At 46.4% G+C, this 16,520-nt stretch overlaps 1 protein-coding gene across 6 annotated transcripts in view; it reads left to right on the top strand.

The window, feature by feature from the left end:
• Positions 1 to 16,520, top strand: part of tbc1d32 (TBC1 domain family, member 32) — a 53,864-nt gene that overhangs the window by 22,301 nt on the left and 15,043 nt on the right. For 2 of the 6 annotated variants that reach the window (XR_013629402.1, XR_013629399.1), the window contains 7 exons: positions 944 to 1,098; positions 1,892 to 2,032; positions 3,591 to 3,779; positions 5,977 to 10,541; positions 10,618 to 10,716; positions 11,587 to 11,726; positions 13,262 to 13,401. Coding sequence is in view for 2 of the 6 variants with exons in the window: in XM_078794525.1 (XP_078650651.1) it covers positions 944 to 1,098; positions 1,892 to 2,032; positions 3,591 to 3,779; positions 5,977 to 6,096 (605 nt within the window). In the remaining 4 variants the exon portion in view is untranslated. Of the gene's footprint in view, positions 1 to 408; positions 810 to 943; positions 1,099 to 1,891; positions 2,033 to 3,590; positions 3,780 to 5,976; positions 10,562 to 10,617; positions 10,717 to 11,586; positions 11,727 to 13,261; positions 13,402 to 16,520 lie in introns of those variants that run through there. The other 4 variants (XR_013629401.1, XR_013629400.1, XM_078794525.1 and 1 more) reach the window with 4 other exon arrangements.

Below are 16,520 nucleotides of genomic sequence, written 5' to 3'. Positions count from 1 at the left end.
GCACAGAGGAAGGAGGTTGCCTGATGTTGTGTTTTTGTTCTTTTTTTTTTTTAGTCCTCGTTCCCGTCATGTTTTTGTGTCACTGCAGATGAAAACGATGTTTTCCGCAGGGCTCCGTGCATCATTTATAATTCTGTGTGGTTGAAAGCAAAGTCTTGACTGCACATTACAGATGGATGAGGCTGTCAGTCACAGTCAAAGAGCTGTTTTGCTGTTTGTTATTGGCTGCTGAGCCGCCGGCTTTAACAAACAAATCACCACTTTTGTCTTCTTATTATTACTTTACTGTGCCGGGAACTAAATATGGCCCCGGTGTTGCACCAAACACCCAGAAGGATCCGCTTCCCGGATTCTCATATTGCTTTGTACCTCCCTGAACAAAGTCCGAATTTGCTTGCTCTGTCTCAGAACGCAGGGCAGTTTGGAACGGCTACAGTTACATTTGACGTTTGTCAGGAATGGAACGTTTTCCACTGTTTTGGATAAGTACTGCCACATATTTGTGCTTGTTCACCCTTTAACATGGAACCAGCACATCCATCCATCGCATGTCACTCTTTTGTCAGCAGGTCCTGATGGACGTTGTCAGACTGGCGTCCACAGAGAGCCCGCTGTAGCACCATGGAGGGGCGCCTGCCCTTGACCAGTGCGTGCTTTATGTAAGAAGGAGCTTCATGTGGTTCTCATCACCGGCGGCTTGATGTGGCTTTGACCAAGCACAGCTGCTACCACAGAGACCTTTTAGCAAATGGACCACCTTGATTGAATTTCTTATATTATCCGCGCTGCAACATCATTTCCTGCTTTCCAACTGGTGGAAAATAAACATTTATTCACAAGATGGTGCTGCACCGGTGGCAGAGTGAAACAGCGGTGAAGTCCATTACTCGCTGCTCAGCGACTCCCCGGCTAGCTGAAATACCTCCTTCACTTTGCACTGCAGTGGTCCAGCATGAAGACTACCCGGGCCACGACTGGTTGGCGTCCACGGTGTTCCTGATGATGGCCGGAGATTGGCGGCGATGTTGGACCGTGCTTGTCAAGCTGGCGTCTCTGCTCACTTCTGCCCTCATCTGGCCAGCCAGGATACACGCCTCTGTAAGTTGGCTCCCCTAGACAGTATTATATCACAGCACAGCCAGAATAGAACACATAATATAACCGCAAGGCATGCTGGGTAACTTCATTTTGGGGAAGTGTGCGAGTGGGCTGTAAATGAGTACAAAAGTGTATTATTTGATGATGATGTTGATACCTGCATAGCTGGTGTGATACAGTTACTGTGTTTCTCTTTGGTGGCACCATGAATGAGGTGGAAGTGGAGCTCCTGTTGGTTTGTGTGGAATTGGACGTGTTGGCCATGATGCTGGCTCAAAGGTGCTTTTATTAAGCTCTGCTACCGAGCTGCCATATGGCAGGTATGATTACCCTCAGAGGGCCGCCTGGAACTGTGAATCCATGATAATGTATCATCGCCCTTAAGAACTTAGCTTTTTCACTTTGTATGCTTTTACCAGAACTCTTACACTGAAAGAAGTCAAGGTTTTCACAGCGTACATCTATTGTATAATGATAATACTAACAGTGTCTGACTAAATAATTATTGTTATATGAATTATTCATTAATAAATAATACAAATATTTAAATTAGATTTGACAACAAAAAACCTGTCAAACTTGCCAAAATACATTTAGCAAGACGGATGAATTGCTTTTATTTAAAATGTATTTTTCAACATATAGATTTTACTCAAGATAAATATGTTTAAATCAATTAAATTATACAAAAATAAATTAAAAAACCTTCAAAAGAAAAAGCTTCAGAGCTGACATAGCAGGTGACGAGCATGGGCAGTATGAAGAAGGACGATGTTGGTTGTCGTGGTTGCAGGTAGACGTGGCGGTGCAAGTGGCCGAGTCGGGCATCCTTCCTGTCTACTGGAGCACGGCTCACTACGTGGAGATGCTCCTGAAGGCCGAACTACCGCTGGTCCACTCTGCCTTCAGGATGTCTGGCTTCACTCCGTCCCAGGTAAGACCCTCCATGTTTTATTGCTGTTGTGTTTATTTCCCATGTAAAGTCACGAGTCCCATCCAGTTTGTGCTGTGTTGGGAATGGAATATTTCAGTCGTTTGAGGTCATGTTTGTCTGATGCCATGATGACGTAGCCGTGTGCCAGTTGTGAATAAAGTCCAAATCCGGGACACAGGGTGGCTGATAGCTGAAACTGTGTGTGAAGCATGATTAAAAACAACAAGGTGTATCATGTTATTGCTCACATACATGTTGCAGTGCCATCCAGACCTGTGTGGAAAATATTCCATTCCTACAAGCTGAAAAGAACTTCTAACAGGACCTCAGCTACCTCCTTGAGTCATGTTCATCTCCCCTCTTCTGGATGAATGGATTAGTGTGTGGGCTTAGAGAAACAATAGATGGTCCAGCTTTTACAAGCCAACACATAAACAGAAGCCTGGAGGACATTCTATTTCCTGTTTTGACTTGAAAATACCCCAAATGGCAGGGAGGTGTTTTTTGTTGCTCTGGATTTTGTATTTATTTTTCGTCCTTGAAACGTGGAGCCTTTGAAGGCGTCCGCCATGGCTCCATGGCAGGCGAGGCTCACGCGATGCCTGGTGAAAATTTGCACCTCAGACGCGGAGAAGACAAGTTTAACATTCTGCTCGTCTTCACACTCTTCAAGGTGATGATGCCCCCCACCTCCGCACACACTTTGGAAAGCTTTTGAAAGATTCCCACACACCTGAGGAAGCAAGTGAAGGAGATACTTGTACGTGGTAGACTTTGTCTAAGTGTTTCAGTGGATGGAGAAGGAATCCTTGGTGACAAGAGGTCGGCCCTGATGTTTGGTCTGGAGACGGTCGCTCTGCGTAGCTCGGCCTAGCTAACAGCTGCTCCAAACAATAAGAAAGTCATAAATAAAGCAATATTAAAACACTAAAAGCACCGCAGAACATAAATAGCTTGTACTCGGGCGGCGCCCAGCCTTAGTTTAGATGTCCATGCAGACGGTAGGGCTGGTAGAAGAAGATGGAACAGACGTGGCAAGATGGAAACACGTGACCTGCTGTCCTGACATCTAAGGGGACAAGCCCAAAGCTGGAAGACTTTGGTAGGAAGGCGGGCAGAACCCGGAGGGAGCGTGCCGTGATGAAAGGTGTTGTTGCTTTGAATATCAGACACATCTCGCATGCCAATTCCTTCCGGTCTGGGTGGCGTGTTTGCATCTGTGCGGATTGTCTCCTCATCGAGGGAGCCACGGTGGTGCTTTGCGGGTGGGCGGAGCTTGTTGATCAGGAAGAGAAATAAACATCAGCGTGCATCAACTTGTCTCCACATCCCATAATCCCTTTTCAATATTCAACGCCGCCGCCAGCCAGCCCTCCTCCACGTTTCCAGACAGATGATGGGGGCAGACTCAGCAAAATGCTAAATTACACTCCCAACGTGTGTGTGTGTGTGTGTGTGTGTGTGCGTGCGTGTGTGCGTGTTTCTGCGTCCAAACATCTAATATGTTTACTCATAAACAGAATGAGTTCCAATTTTGGTTTCTGCGGTCCTCCCCCAGATCTGTCTCCATTGGCTGACTCAGTGCTTCTGGAACTTTCTGGACTGGCCTGAAATCCGCCACTACGTGTGCACCTGCGTCCTGCTGGGCCCCGACTACCAGGTCTACACCTGCCTGGCCCTCTTCCGACACCTGCAGCCCGACCTCCTGCGCCGCACGCAGGCCCGCCAGCTGCAGGTCTTCCTCAAGGTGGGTCAGGCCGCACCCAGGGCACTCTGTGGTTCCTTGCCCAGTTTTACTGTTTGGCTTTTATTTGGCAATTATTGCAACTTTCTACTTACATCGTTTTCATTTTTGCGTTTTAAAAAACTGTTCCAACTATTTCAACTTTCTTAAATATTACGAATATATATGAATATATATTATGAAAATATTATGACTTTATTCGTGTAATATTAGAAGTTCTTTTCCCAACCCAATTTTATCGTTTTGTTTGTTTTTCATAATATTCTGACTTTAAAAGAAATGAAAAATGTCTTTAGTGTTTCAGCTCTGTGCTGCTAAAATGACATTTTTACATTTTTCCCAGTGAGTTTATTCTTCTTCTTGAAAGAACAATACAACAATAATTGTGTTGGGTTTTTTTTACTTTATGATCATAATATTACAGTTTTCCCCCTTTTCCATGTATTTCAACTTTCTTCCTGTGAATTTTCTTCTGGAAATATTATGACTTCATGCCCATAATACAGTATTATAGTGTAGCAGCTATTATAACATTATGTAGTTGCACATTCCTTACAGACAGTCCAAGACAGAAGCATGTTGGCAAAAAAATAACCACTTCCCCACTAACCTAAAGGCAGCACATCTTTAATCATTTATTTATTTGGTCATAGTCAGAAAATACGGTAATAGTTTGCAGTCTACTTTGTCGAAATCATTTACCATCATACATATATCCATGGAGTACTTCTGTGAAATATCGCAGTAACTGCCGTGATCCATCTGCATGTGATGATGATGAAGACGGACGTCCATAACAAGCGAACAACAATTATCTCTCACATGGCGCCCACGCCAGTGCCGAGCCGACGGGAAAGCTCTCCACGAGTCGTTCCGGCCAAATAAACTCTGAACGAGGCTCGACACTCATTAAGCGTCCCGGCGCGTCTTATCGCCGCCGTGTTAACATCGCCATCAGCCGCCGCCCACTTCCTGTGAATAAAAGAACAGTTAGGGGAGGCTTTATCACAGGACGCTGGCGTAATGAGCGCCATCATCAGATATGCCTGCAGGACACACACTTACGCATTGTGTGTGTGTGTGTGTGTGTGTGTGTGTGCACGCTGTTGTCTTTTATGGTTGTGTGGTACAACCTTTGCTATGCCACCTTTTACTGGGTAGACATTTTGGCTGGTCTTCACAAGAACAATGAAAGGATGAGCTTCTTTGACACTTTTAGTGTGTGTACACGTGTATATGTGTGTGTATGTGTTAGAGAGACAGTTCCTATCCTGAATTGAACCATTAACTTTTAGATATTCCGGCTTCTTGTTCTCCTGGCTCTCGTTTTTGTCTTGTGGGGACAATGTGAAGGGCGTATTTTATACACACACACACACACACACACACGGCCTGTTTCACAAGGAGTGAAATCTATATTTCATCCAAATTAAAATTCCAAGTGGCAAACGACTTGTTCCAGTGGTTGTGAGTCTGTGAGGACGACGCTAACTGCTGTGGGAAGCACGTGCACTGCTGTGGGAAGAACGTGCACTGCTGTGGGAGGCTGTACTTTGGAGCGGTCGGCCGGCAGCCGTGCGCTTACGGGATTCCTTGGCAGTGACACGGTTGCGGTGCGTCTCGGGAGCATAGTTTGTTTGTGATGCCGCGTTGCAGCAAATTAGCGCGACAACATGTGACAGCACGACGGCTTCTTCATGATGTTGATGCTACGCCGGCTGGGAAAGAGTCTCTGATGTTGCCGTGGCAACACCGATGGACCGGCCACGATACAGGCACCGCGTTCACCCTGAAGGGTTTGAGCCCCGATTTGGATTTGATGTTCATCCTACCAAAACAACAACTTGTCGATGAACAGGGATGCCGTGTGGGTCAGGAGTGGTGGGACATTGATGAGAGACCCTTGATTTAAAAGATCCAACATTTTTGGATGACGGGCCATAATCGATGAAATGCACGATATATAAAAAGAAACTCTATATGTTTCCCGGCCTCATTATATTATGTTAATATTAAAAATAATTATTAATATTATATGCCCTGTGATTGGCTGGCGACAAGTCCAGGGTGTTGTGAAGATAAGTGGTAGAAAAGGAATGAAAGAATTAATATTATATGAATAATTATTTTAAATATATGTTTAAAAATAAACAAAGACGGTTGTCTCCAAATGTAACACTTGTTTACTTTGTGTTTGCAGGAGGAGCCAATCAAGGGCTTCAAATTCTGCAACTACCTGGACTTCATGGAAGTTCTGGAGAGACGCTACCGGAGCATTGTTCTCACCGACATGGAAACTATTGGAAAGCCTGCCGACTGACCGGAGAGCCGAATGCTCATGCTGGTCTGCAAGACCTTCCAGATCAGGACCCCCACCGAACAAAAACAGCAACAGTGGAGGTGCTCCTAAGATCCGACTCCGTACTTCACAGTACTTTATAGTACTTCCTAGTACTTCTGGGGCCCAAAGCATAATTTGATGCTTTTATTCCTTGGGGCTGGCGGTCATTGTGGCGGAGAGCGAGGTGTCACATGTGACTGACGATGCTCCCCGGCAGCGTTGCCCATCCTTTTGAGCATTTGCAGAGAATGCGCCCCCTTGTCATCATTGACCTCTGCACCTTTTCTTCCCAAAGTTAGCCAAGCTGTAAGATCAGGTGTCAAGCTGCAGCCACGTACCTGCAGCAGCATGTCGTGGGACACATCGGTTCCGGGACACGTCAGAGAGCGCCGCTTCGGAATGAAAGATGCATGAGGACGTTTGCGTCGCAGTGATAAAGCCTCATCAGTAACCACGGCGACCCTCTGCCTGGTGTCGCTCATCCCACACACTGATGGCCTGAAATCCGCTCACAACATCTCCCCCCTTCCCAAATCGATCCCAGGTCAGAACCGAGAAGGCGGGGCGCCGCCTTCCAGCAAGTTTGGTGTTTGGTGACAGTGTAGCGGCGTCGGCCATTAGCGAGCATGACTTCGGTCATCAGAAGACAACACAAGCTCCTCTGGCATATTTAACTTTGCCTGCCAGGTAACGTTTGATTCTTCATCATCATGACATCACCACAAGCGTCCAGTCACGTGACGCCGCCACTTTTGTGGGGATTCCTATGATAGGCCGTGATTAGCAGTCATTTCAGCTGAGTGACATTATCTATTAGCAATATTAGCAATTCCAAGGCTCAGCAAGCCGCTGGCCTCATTAATATTAATTTTCCCTGCCTGGTCGGCGGCGGGTATTGTGTGTCTGGTGTGACAGGAATGCTAATGGCCTGCCTCCCATTGTGGGGACGTGTAGAGTTTGTTTGTCACATTGACTGAAATATGAATTATTGCTGTTTTAACCGCAGCAGACAGACCGAGCGCCGCATTTCCAAGCAGCACACGACAAGATAAACACGCAAACGTCAGGTGGAAAACACGCTCATTAAAAGTGGATTGTCAGGCCGACGGGGGCGGCCACTAATGACTTTCATATTTTGCCTCAAGAAGGCGAAGAAACAAAACCGAAAACAGCCGCAGACATGTAAAATGTACAGTATCCTTTGACTGTGTTTTGCAACACTGTCAATAAGGCACATTATTTTATGCTAACAGTAACGTATGCAAGCCTCCAGCCTCCACGGAAAACAAAACACTGCTTTACCTTGCAGTGATAAAACTGGCCACCGGGGGCAAACACTCACGTCCACATGTCAATCAGGTGTACGTCCAAATGGTTATTACTGCGACACGAGTAAATGATTATTCAGGACAAGGCCTTCCTAGCGCCATCACTTTATTGTTCACATGGGATCCCGCAGCGTGGTTAATTTGACTTGTTTCTTTAATCTCACTGCTAATTAATTCCACTGGTGCCTGCTGGCCTATAACGTCGCCATTTTCCATCAAACTATTGATTCTCTCTTGATGAAAATCCATTCTTGGATCAACACCACAGACATTTCAGGATTGGCTGAATTCTTATATTTAATTCAACTCCTGTTGACACATGTCCCTTGGTGGGGGTTGGAAATATATATCATATCATATAGAACAATAAAGCTGATGATCTACGGTACAAAAATAAGTCCGAATGACGTCATGCTTTTAAGAAAAATATCCGCTGTGGCGACCCCGTAATCAGGGAAAAGGCTGAAAGAAACAAACTAATTAGGAGTTCAAAGAACAATAAAACAGTCTTAGGAAGATAAATATATGACATAACGTAATTTAATGTACACAATATTATGATCATAAATGTTATCACGTCCTCACTCACGTGCTCGCTCGAGGTTGACGTAAACATTTGCAATAAAAGTTATAAGAGTAAGAGTTATAAGAGTAATAAGAGTTCTTAGAGTGTGTCCCTAAAACTCCCTGGTTGTTTCTGCTGTTGTTATTGTCTTCCTCATTAGGGTTGGACTCAGGTTCTGGTTCCGGTTCCGGTTCCAGATCAGCACTTGAAAGCAGCTTTGCTTCTGCCTGCCGAATGAAATGAGTCTGTTCCGGTTTGTGTCTTTCTGCTGACTTGAGGATCCTTACTGGGTCGCGTCGCTTTACGTTTGCGAGGGAAGAGGAAGCGCTGAGCTGGCGCGAGGGACTGCGATACGTGACGCGTATTAGACGTGTCTCTCAGCATCACACGGCCTTCTCAGCAGCGTTCCGAGTGGGGAGAGAGAGCCGGACTTGAGTCTGTCAGTTGAAAAGCTTCCAGAGGCTTCCTCCGGGTCACCTCCTGACGGTTGGGCTGACGAAGGCGCCCGGCGTCCCTCGCCGTTTTTTTACAGAGTAAACTTCTGTGGAGTGAGGCGACATCTGACCCCCTTTTCCCGACACTTCAGCGGGCCTGACGCCGCACCAGCTGATGCACACTGGGGGGACAGATAACCTTTTTGAGACGAGAGGCTCTTTTATACGAGAAGACAGTCTTGGATTTGTCAGAGAGTTCAGTGACGTGTCGCTGAGCGGAGTTCAAAAGGAAGGAACAACTTTCACCACGGCTGCTGGTTGACTGTGATATGCAGCTTTTAGTGGTTCCGTAGTCAGGAGCTATGCAGGTAGGAAAACCGTCCACTTTTTGGCGGATGCTCCGGTCAGCTGGTAGGGCGCTCACCTCTCAACCTTCAGGTTGTGGGTTCAAACCCTTGTCTACCGGGGCCTGCCATGACCAGCTGTCTTTGAGCAAGATACTGAAGCCCTGTATCAGACTTCTTGGTTTGAGTCCCAAGAAAGAGAGAACAATTTGTTGATGGTTCCCAACCGAGAACCATACTAGGTTTTCTCTGGATACTGGTTTCCCTTGACCAAGGTACTGACTGACACTAGGATCTGTAGGTTGGAGTAATACAAAGCCACATGTCTTCCATTGTTGGTTTTTGTGTGTCTACCCATCTTGGCCCAATTCTAGATTCATCTCTGCCCCCTTCCTGTTTTGGACCATAATGATCCCAAGCTGTAAAAGTACAAAACCAGCATCTTTGAGTATGAGTATGCGGCAATTCACCTTCCCTCCGTCGTCTAGTTTGACCCGCGCAGCATCAAGCGACTCATTAATACTGTCATAATGCACTGTTTATTTCAATTAGCTGCGTAAAGCTCGTTAGCGGCGCGGAGGCCGTCTCGACCTGGCAAGGAGACTAAAGCTTAGCGATGATGGCGGTTAATGGTGGCCTTTAACAACGCTGCGCCGCGCTGTTGTTCTTCATTATCGACTTTTCAACGCCGGTGCTCGCGTGGCAGCTAATTGGTGCTAATCAGCCTGATGAGGCAACCGCAAGGTCTCGGCCTGCTCTCATCCTGGAGGAGGCGACGTCTTATCTCTCCTCACCTGAAGCGGGTGTTGGTTGTGAAGTGGTCCGTGACGGCAATCCCGCCATCGTTTCTCCTCTGATGTTTGCATTCCGTACTTTGTCACTTCTGCACTTATCTTCTTGGGAAGATTTCATGTTCTTCATCCTCATTCCTCCTTGGTTCAGCTCCCTTTTTCTCCCTTTGTGCATCATCTCCGTTTGACATGCATGTGCTGCCTTGGCGGAACACCTCGGGGCTTTAGGGACTTCGCCATTAGCATATCCATTTGCTATGGTCAATATTTCCCACATTGGAGCTTATTGTTGCTTGTGTGCATTGAAATCCAATGACAGCAGAGCTCAGTGACAAAGGAGTCCCATGGAAAATTGTTGGGAAAAGGTCGCAACATCTTTAGTAGAGATGGTATCGGGTATTTGCATTCTTTCTTCTGACCCTACCTGCTACTCACTTGCTGGATCATTTTTTGCAGAGTGATACACGAGTCTGGGATATGGAGAAATCTTTGTTTATTCCAGCCGGCATCTCCTGACTGGAGTTCTTCCCACTTGGTGTTTTGTATTTATCTTCGGATTTGGGAGGAAGTCAGACTCAAATCCCCGTAAGTCCGATAATATCCTGGTTCTGCTCGAGCCTTCAGTCAATAAAAAAGTGTCATATTCCAACGAGATGTGAAGCTACTCACAATGTTGGCTTGTAAAAACTCTAGAAATGTCATAATGTCTTTCTGTTTCTTTCCATCCAATAATAAAAACATAGATCCGGATCAAGTAGAGTGGGTCTGCACTGTCGGTACTGGAAAGAACCTACTGTACATCACTTCCTCCTTTGCATCTTCATGATGGTGCTTCTGTGATGTCACTGATGTGTAGTAGAAATGGTGTTGTCTGATGTTTACGTTCTGTAACTGCCGTAAAACAAATCTGTCCGGACACGGCAGGCTGGCTTTCAACACCCGTGAGACTCCACATCCAAAGAGTAAGAGGACGTTTTCAATAAATGGCTATTGAATAAAGTACAAAGCAACAAAAACCATGTTACTTTTTCTCCACAGTGCAAATGTACAAAGTTGGCGCCACCGCCGATGAAGGCCGGTTGTTCCCTGGTGTCCTCCAGCACTCGTCTCAGTCCAGTGGAGGGCGGAAATGAAACGGTAAAGTAGCGAGGCGACACACAGAGCAGCTGTAACTCACACACACAACACACACACAACACACACACAGAACACACACAGGTGGGCTCCAGCAGAGCCAAAGCTGAACATCTGCTGATATTTTTTGGTTGGATTTTTGTGAGTTCATTCAACTCAGCGATCCACCAAAACCAGTTTCAGTAAAACTCATTCATTCATTTTCAACTGCTTATCCTGTGCAGGTGTATTGTAGTGTAGGAGTATCTACTACCAGCACAATTAAACCCACTTCAACCTATTAAACTAAGAAAGGCCGGGTGAGCTACTTGGCTTTTATTTACTAAGCACAGCTCCTTTCAAACAGCGTGTTCATTCATTGTCTTTATGCTGTTTCCTGCTCGTTAAATATCGGATCGCATCATGTCGGAATCGAACCCTGACAAAAGTCGAACATTCTTTGGTGAACGATAAAAGATGAGATAAGGTACAGACGTAAACATCCAACATCGCCCTAAGCATCACTGTCATTCCTCACCCAAAAAGATGGAGCATCCCCCTGGCAGGGGGCTGTACTGCCCCCCCATTGATCCCACCTGATGGTTCCGTCCTCCATCCCGTCCCTGGTATGAGCTCACACGGAGTGACCCTGTGGCATGTGACCGGGATGATCTGCCGGACCGCTGCCAACGATTCCGTCTTTGTCAACAGTTTGTTTTTTTCCTTTTAATATCTGGGCCAGCAGACCCCGTGGCGTCGTGGGGGCTAAGCCTTTCAGACAGCAGACCATCACAGCCAGGAGGTTGCTCTCATTTGGTTTCTACTCTGTTGTGTGATGATGTCATTCTTCCTTTTCTCTCTCTTTCTCCGTCTCTCTCTCTCTCTCTCTCCTAGGATTTCCCTGTGAACGAATCTGGGAGTTGGCCAATACAAACGGAACGTAAATCTACCGTTAAACGTGCAATACGAGGAGAAGCAACCTTGGTGTGGGATCTCATCACAAATACTAATACAAATACACCCAGTTTTTATAGGTAGGTATTTCCCATGGCGTCCGTTGCTAGCTAGCTCATATTAACTCATTATTATCCCAAACTCTGGTGCTAAAATGCACAGAAAAGGGAAAGAAGTATGTGTTCATATTTCACTATGATGGGCAAGTAAAAAAAACATCATACTTTCCTTTCTACTTCCATGTGGTACATTCCATCCAAATGGTTGCTCCATCTTGTGTGGAAGCCGAGTGCGACTCCTGACTGCTTTTATGTTCTTGTTCATCTCAAGTAGCTTTTTTCTTTCCCGTTTCACATCCTTCTCTCTCTCTCTCGCTCTCTCTCTTTTTTTAACGCTGGCAATGATGTTTCCTCTCATGACCACTTTAAGGACGCCGCATGAAATATTCAATGTTTGCAAGTTACTTTTAAAAAGTACATCGGTACCTTGGTTTTTGCACACCGCCCCAGTTTTTGTGGCATCTGAAAATGATGGCCAGAAATATATCTCTGTTCGCAAGCGGCCTGAAGAGAAGGCCGAGTATCATTCTCTACCTTTGGCCAATCGTCATTGCCTTGGTTCACTGACAGTAACGAATGACGTTACTTATTGCCCTGGGGCCGTGAAGGCACCACAGGCATCGATAAGATATTACAGTGGGGGCCCAGCGGGGGGTGGCAGCCGATACATCTGCTGATATATCAGCGCAACTCTTGTACCCTCATTGTGCTGCGTGAAAGGTCAGCAGGAAGCCAAGCATCATCACCTGACGCCACTTCACTGTCATGTGACCCGCGTGTCACAGAGACATGACGAGAGGCGTCTCCACGGGACAGAACGCTTCCCCTAAACGTCCTTGTTGAGTCGTTATGGTGACGAACGTGGAGGGACTCAATGAAGTCGGCCATCATTGACCTTTCACCTCACCAGTGGACTAAAAGTCCACTCACACGTCCATTTTCCCAATACTCGTGTCGGGATTGATCCATGTCATTTCCCACATGAATAATGCATATTGTACCGTAGCATAAAAATATATTTTCTGTCAGCTTTTCATCCCACAGTTCTTTAGTTTGCGTCTGTGAAGCTGCACAGACGTGCACCAGCGTGAATGACAAGTGTGCACGTGCGTGGGGGCTGCGTCGCCGTGTGCAGGGGGGGGGGGGGGGTTAGAAAGCAGCAGCAGGAGGAAAATGTCAGGCCAATGTCAGAGTGTTAGCACGGCGTGGCCCGCCTCTTAATGTCAACACTCTGGAGAGCTCACACACACACGCACACACACACGACACACACACATGCAAATGTCCACAAAAGGGGAATGACGAGGTGGATTTATGTGGATTTATGGGGGCTCGTCGGGGGGGTCCACAGTCAAACGTCGCGCACTCTCTTTAGAAGGTCAAATCTGAATGTCACTGATTGATTGCTGGCTAAAATTGACAGCCTGTCAAGTGTGACTACACATATGCTGTGTGTGTGTGTGTGTGTGTGTGTGTGTGTGTGTGAGTGTGTGTGAGAGGGAGCAGAACACGTCTTTTTGTCATTAAAGGCAAATGTGTGTTTTATATCTCCACAGAAAATGGATTCTCTTCCCCTGGTGAAAGTCTGGCCACGCGTTCCAGCTCAGCTCATCCAGGACTTGTTGGACCAGGATGTGGACGAGGTGGTCCACAAGGTTGGTGCAGCGGAGGAATGCGGAGATTATCCTGCTGGGGGGTGAGTACAAGTCTTACATTAAGGTACTTTAAGGCTGTGGCAGGGGAGGCGCCATCTTAGCATCTTGTCGAGGTTGCTGGGTGGGATTCATGATTGACTTTGGCCTTAATTAAGCATAATTAATAATCATAGGCCCCTAGTAATGAATGAATGATATACTGTAGTAATCATGTTGTGATGGTCCTGTATGTAGTACGCTGCACTGGTCACTAGGTGTCAGTCATGTCACATTGATGAGACAATTGCCACAGCAGGAAGTACTGTACAAGTACTGTACAGGAAATGAAGAAAAACAGAAACACTGTGGGTCTACATTATGTATTATTATATATTATATATATTAGGTAATAGTGTCAAGGTGACTATAGGGGTGTTGTTTCATATCTGGAGGGCTCTAATGTTATAAACTGTATTTCAAAGCTCATAAACAGGTTTTCCGTACTCCAACTATGAAATTATTATGTGAACTTCACTTGTCATGTTTATGTCTGGAACCAAGTAACCATGATAAATGAGGGACTACTGTACTCTACTGTACTGTACTGTACAATTTTTGTCATGAATTTGTTCCAAAAGGTCAGATGAAAACCAAAACATACAAAAAAACGAGGCAATGTTTCCCATAAGAAATGGTGTCAATCCAATGAATCTGTCCCAGACACCCTAAATATGACCAAAAAGATATTTTCCACAGAATAATCATATTTAACATGTAGAAAAAGTGAAATAAATATGAATAAGGAATTGATGGAACCTCATGTTGATTCTCAGCTTGCTGCCACCCACATCCTTATTGGCCCCATGGCTGGTTGTTTAAGGCATTCTGTAAGGAATGGCGGGAGGATGAGTCAGCAAGGTGTCGGTGCTTCGTACAGGGCAAGCGGACCGATCCCAGGCATGTGTAAACATGGAGGTTTGAGTGACGTCAGAATGAAAAGAACATGACTTGACTGTCAGCTCAGCTCTAAAAATATGAAAGCAATGGCTTCCATGGATGGAAAATGGCCTCCGCCGCCTCCGTCTCTTCTTGTGAGCGTCTCGATTGTTCATTCAGCGTGAAAAGGAAAACAAACGTTGGCGACAGATAGCGAGCAGTCGCACAAACGGGCAAAATGATTCTTGTAAGGATGAAAACGCAGCGAGGCGGTTAAGTCCAGCCATGAGATGGTAATGATGATGATGATGATGATGATGATTGCCAGGCGGCCCTGAAAACAAATTAAAGCGTAAAAGCCCCCGGCTCTCTTTTATATTAATGCCACCATGATAGCGGCTTATATTAATGGGGACGGGAGCAGCATGGTGCTCGTCATCCTCCTCCTTCAGTCTACGCCCGCTTCTTCTGGTTCTTCTTTTTAGGATCAGTCATATGAAAAGCCTTATTTCATAATGCTGGCCTAATCTGCACCAATACACTGCAGATATGATATTATTTATTCTTTCAATCATACGGAGATGATTGGCTGGAATCACGGTCGCCTAAATGTGGGAGGAGCTAAAGGAAGCCTTGGAGAACAATTCACGGCTGAAGAGATTCATCTCAAGCGGGGGAAGCAATCACTGTCAACATCGTGGATGGGGTGCTGCTGCCCTCCATTCCAGATGTTCCTCCTGTGGAAGGACCACCTCCATCCCACCGACGTGTCGTTCCATGAGGAAGCAGGCCTGGGAAGGCTCCAGTGGGAAATCCAGGTTGTGAATAGATGTGACTTTAAAGTGATATTCTTCCCGGTAATTCCAAAGTGTGCAATCTCCAGGGTGTTGGATGACGTCGTGTTAAGTCCCAAATCCGATACTTCCATCAGGAGAATCCACAAGTATTTTCTTTTCGGTGCAGCAGGTGAGATGAAATGATGAATGTCGCCTGGGTTCCTCGGACGAGGAGCGACGACCACGAGGGGACAGGAGAATTCTTTAATGAACGTGGTGTCCAAGTTTGCTGATGAAGACGTGAGGTCATTGCATCAAACGGCAGCCAAACCCCCCCAAGAGAGGCATCAAAAAGACCCCTCCTGCTCCTCTGAAGACCAAAGTGAAACAACACCTCAGAGACCATGACTTGATCTTCAGCGGGGAGAAAGTTCTCTTTGTGTTGCCGCCGGCGATGGCGGGACGAGGACATAAGCAGGGGGTGGGGGGGTTGTGTGAGGAGGGGGTGGCGTCATCTCTCGAGGAACATCAGAGGGAATGAATCAATGCCAAAGGAAGAAAGACGTGGACAGATGTTGTCCTCACAAAGCTCTCACGCTGATTGCTCAACAACAACAACAGGGGGGGTGTTAACCTTCGCCTGGGGAGGGAGGCGGGGGGGGGCGTCCAACTAAAGTACTTCAAGGCAACAACTTTATTTCTTCTCAACATTTGTTGGAAAACAGGCTGCTTCTTATGCACAACATAGCAGACAGCCCAGGATGTCAATCATGTTTGCACTGTTAGCTTCATTGCCCCCCCCCCCCAAAAAAAAATTGTCCATAGGTATGAATGTGGGTGGGAATGCTTGTTTGTCTATATGTGCCCTGTGATATACCAGTCCAGGGTGGACCCCGCCTCTCCCCCAGAGGCAACTGGGATAGGCTCCAGCACCCCCACCCTGGTGAGGATAAGCAGCATAGAAAATGGATGGATGGAAACAAGAGGGGGGGTATACTGGTCTATATACCGTATACTGGATATACCGTATACTGGATATACCGTATACTGCATCTAACATATACTGGATATACCGTATACTGCATCTACCGTATACTGCATATACCATATACTGCCTATATATACTAGTATATGATATATACTATTCTATATATTCTGCTGTGGTTTGGCTCAACAGCCCAAAGCTACAGAGGTTGTTATGTCAGAGCGGAAGCGTCATCTTCCGCAAACAAAGCCTGTCGTCATAGCGACCGAGGGAGGGGGGGGGGGGGGCGTCTCAACAGGCAGAAGCGAGCAGCAGGGATCCAGGAGCCCTGGAGGGATTTCACCTTCCTACGGAATGCTAATGCTATTAGCGGATCCCAGTCACGCCATCAGTCCCGGCCTGCGTATGTGCCAATTAGAGAATTGACAGTGATTGATTGACTGATTGATCAGCCGCCTTCCTCTGCAGACTCTCCATCTGTTAG

This window comes from Doryrhamphus excisus, linkage group LG11 (assembly GCF_037039965.1).
Source record: "Doryrhamphus excisus strain RoL-2023G ecotype Guam linkage group LG11, RoL_Dexc_Guam_v1.1, whole genome shotgun sequence".
In the NCBI taxonomy this organism is placed as follows: domain Eukaryota; kingdom Metazoa; phylum Chordata; class Actinopteri; order Syngnathiformes; family Syngnathidae; genus Doryrhamphus; species Doryrhamphus excisus.
Note: the sequence above shows the minus strand (reverse complement) of the source record. Positions and strands in the feature narration are given on the sequence as shown.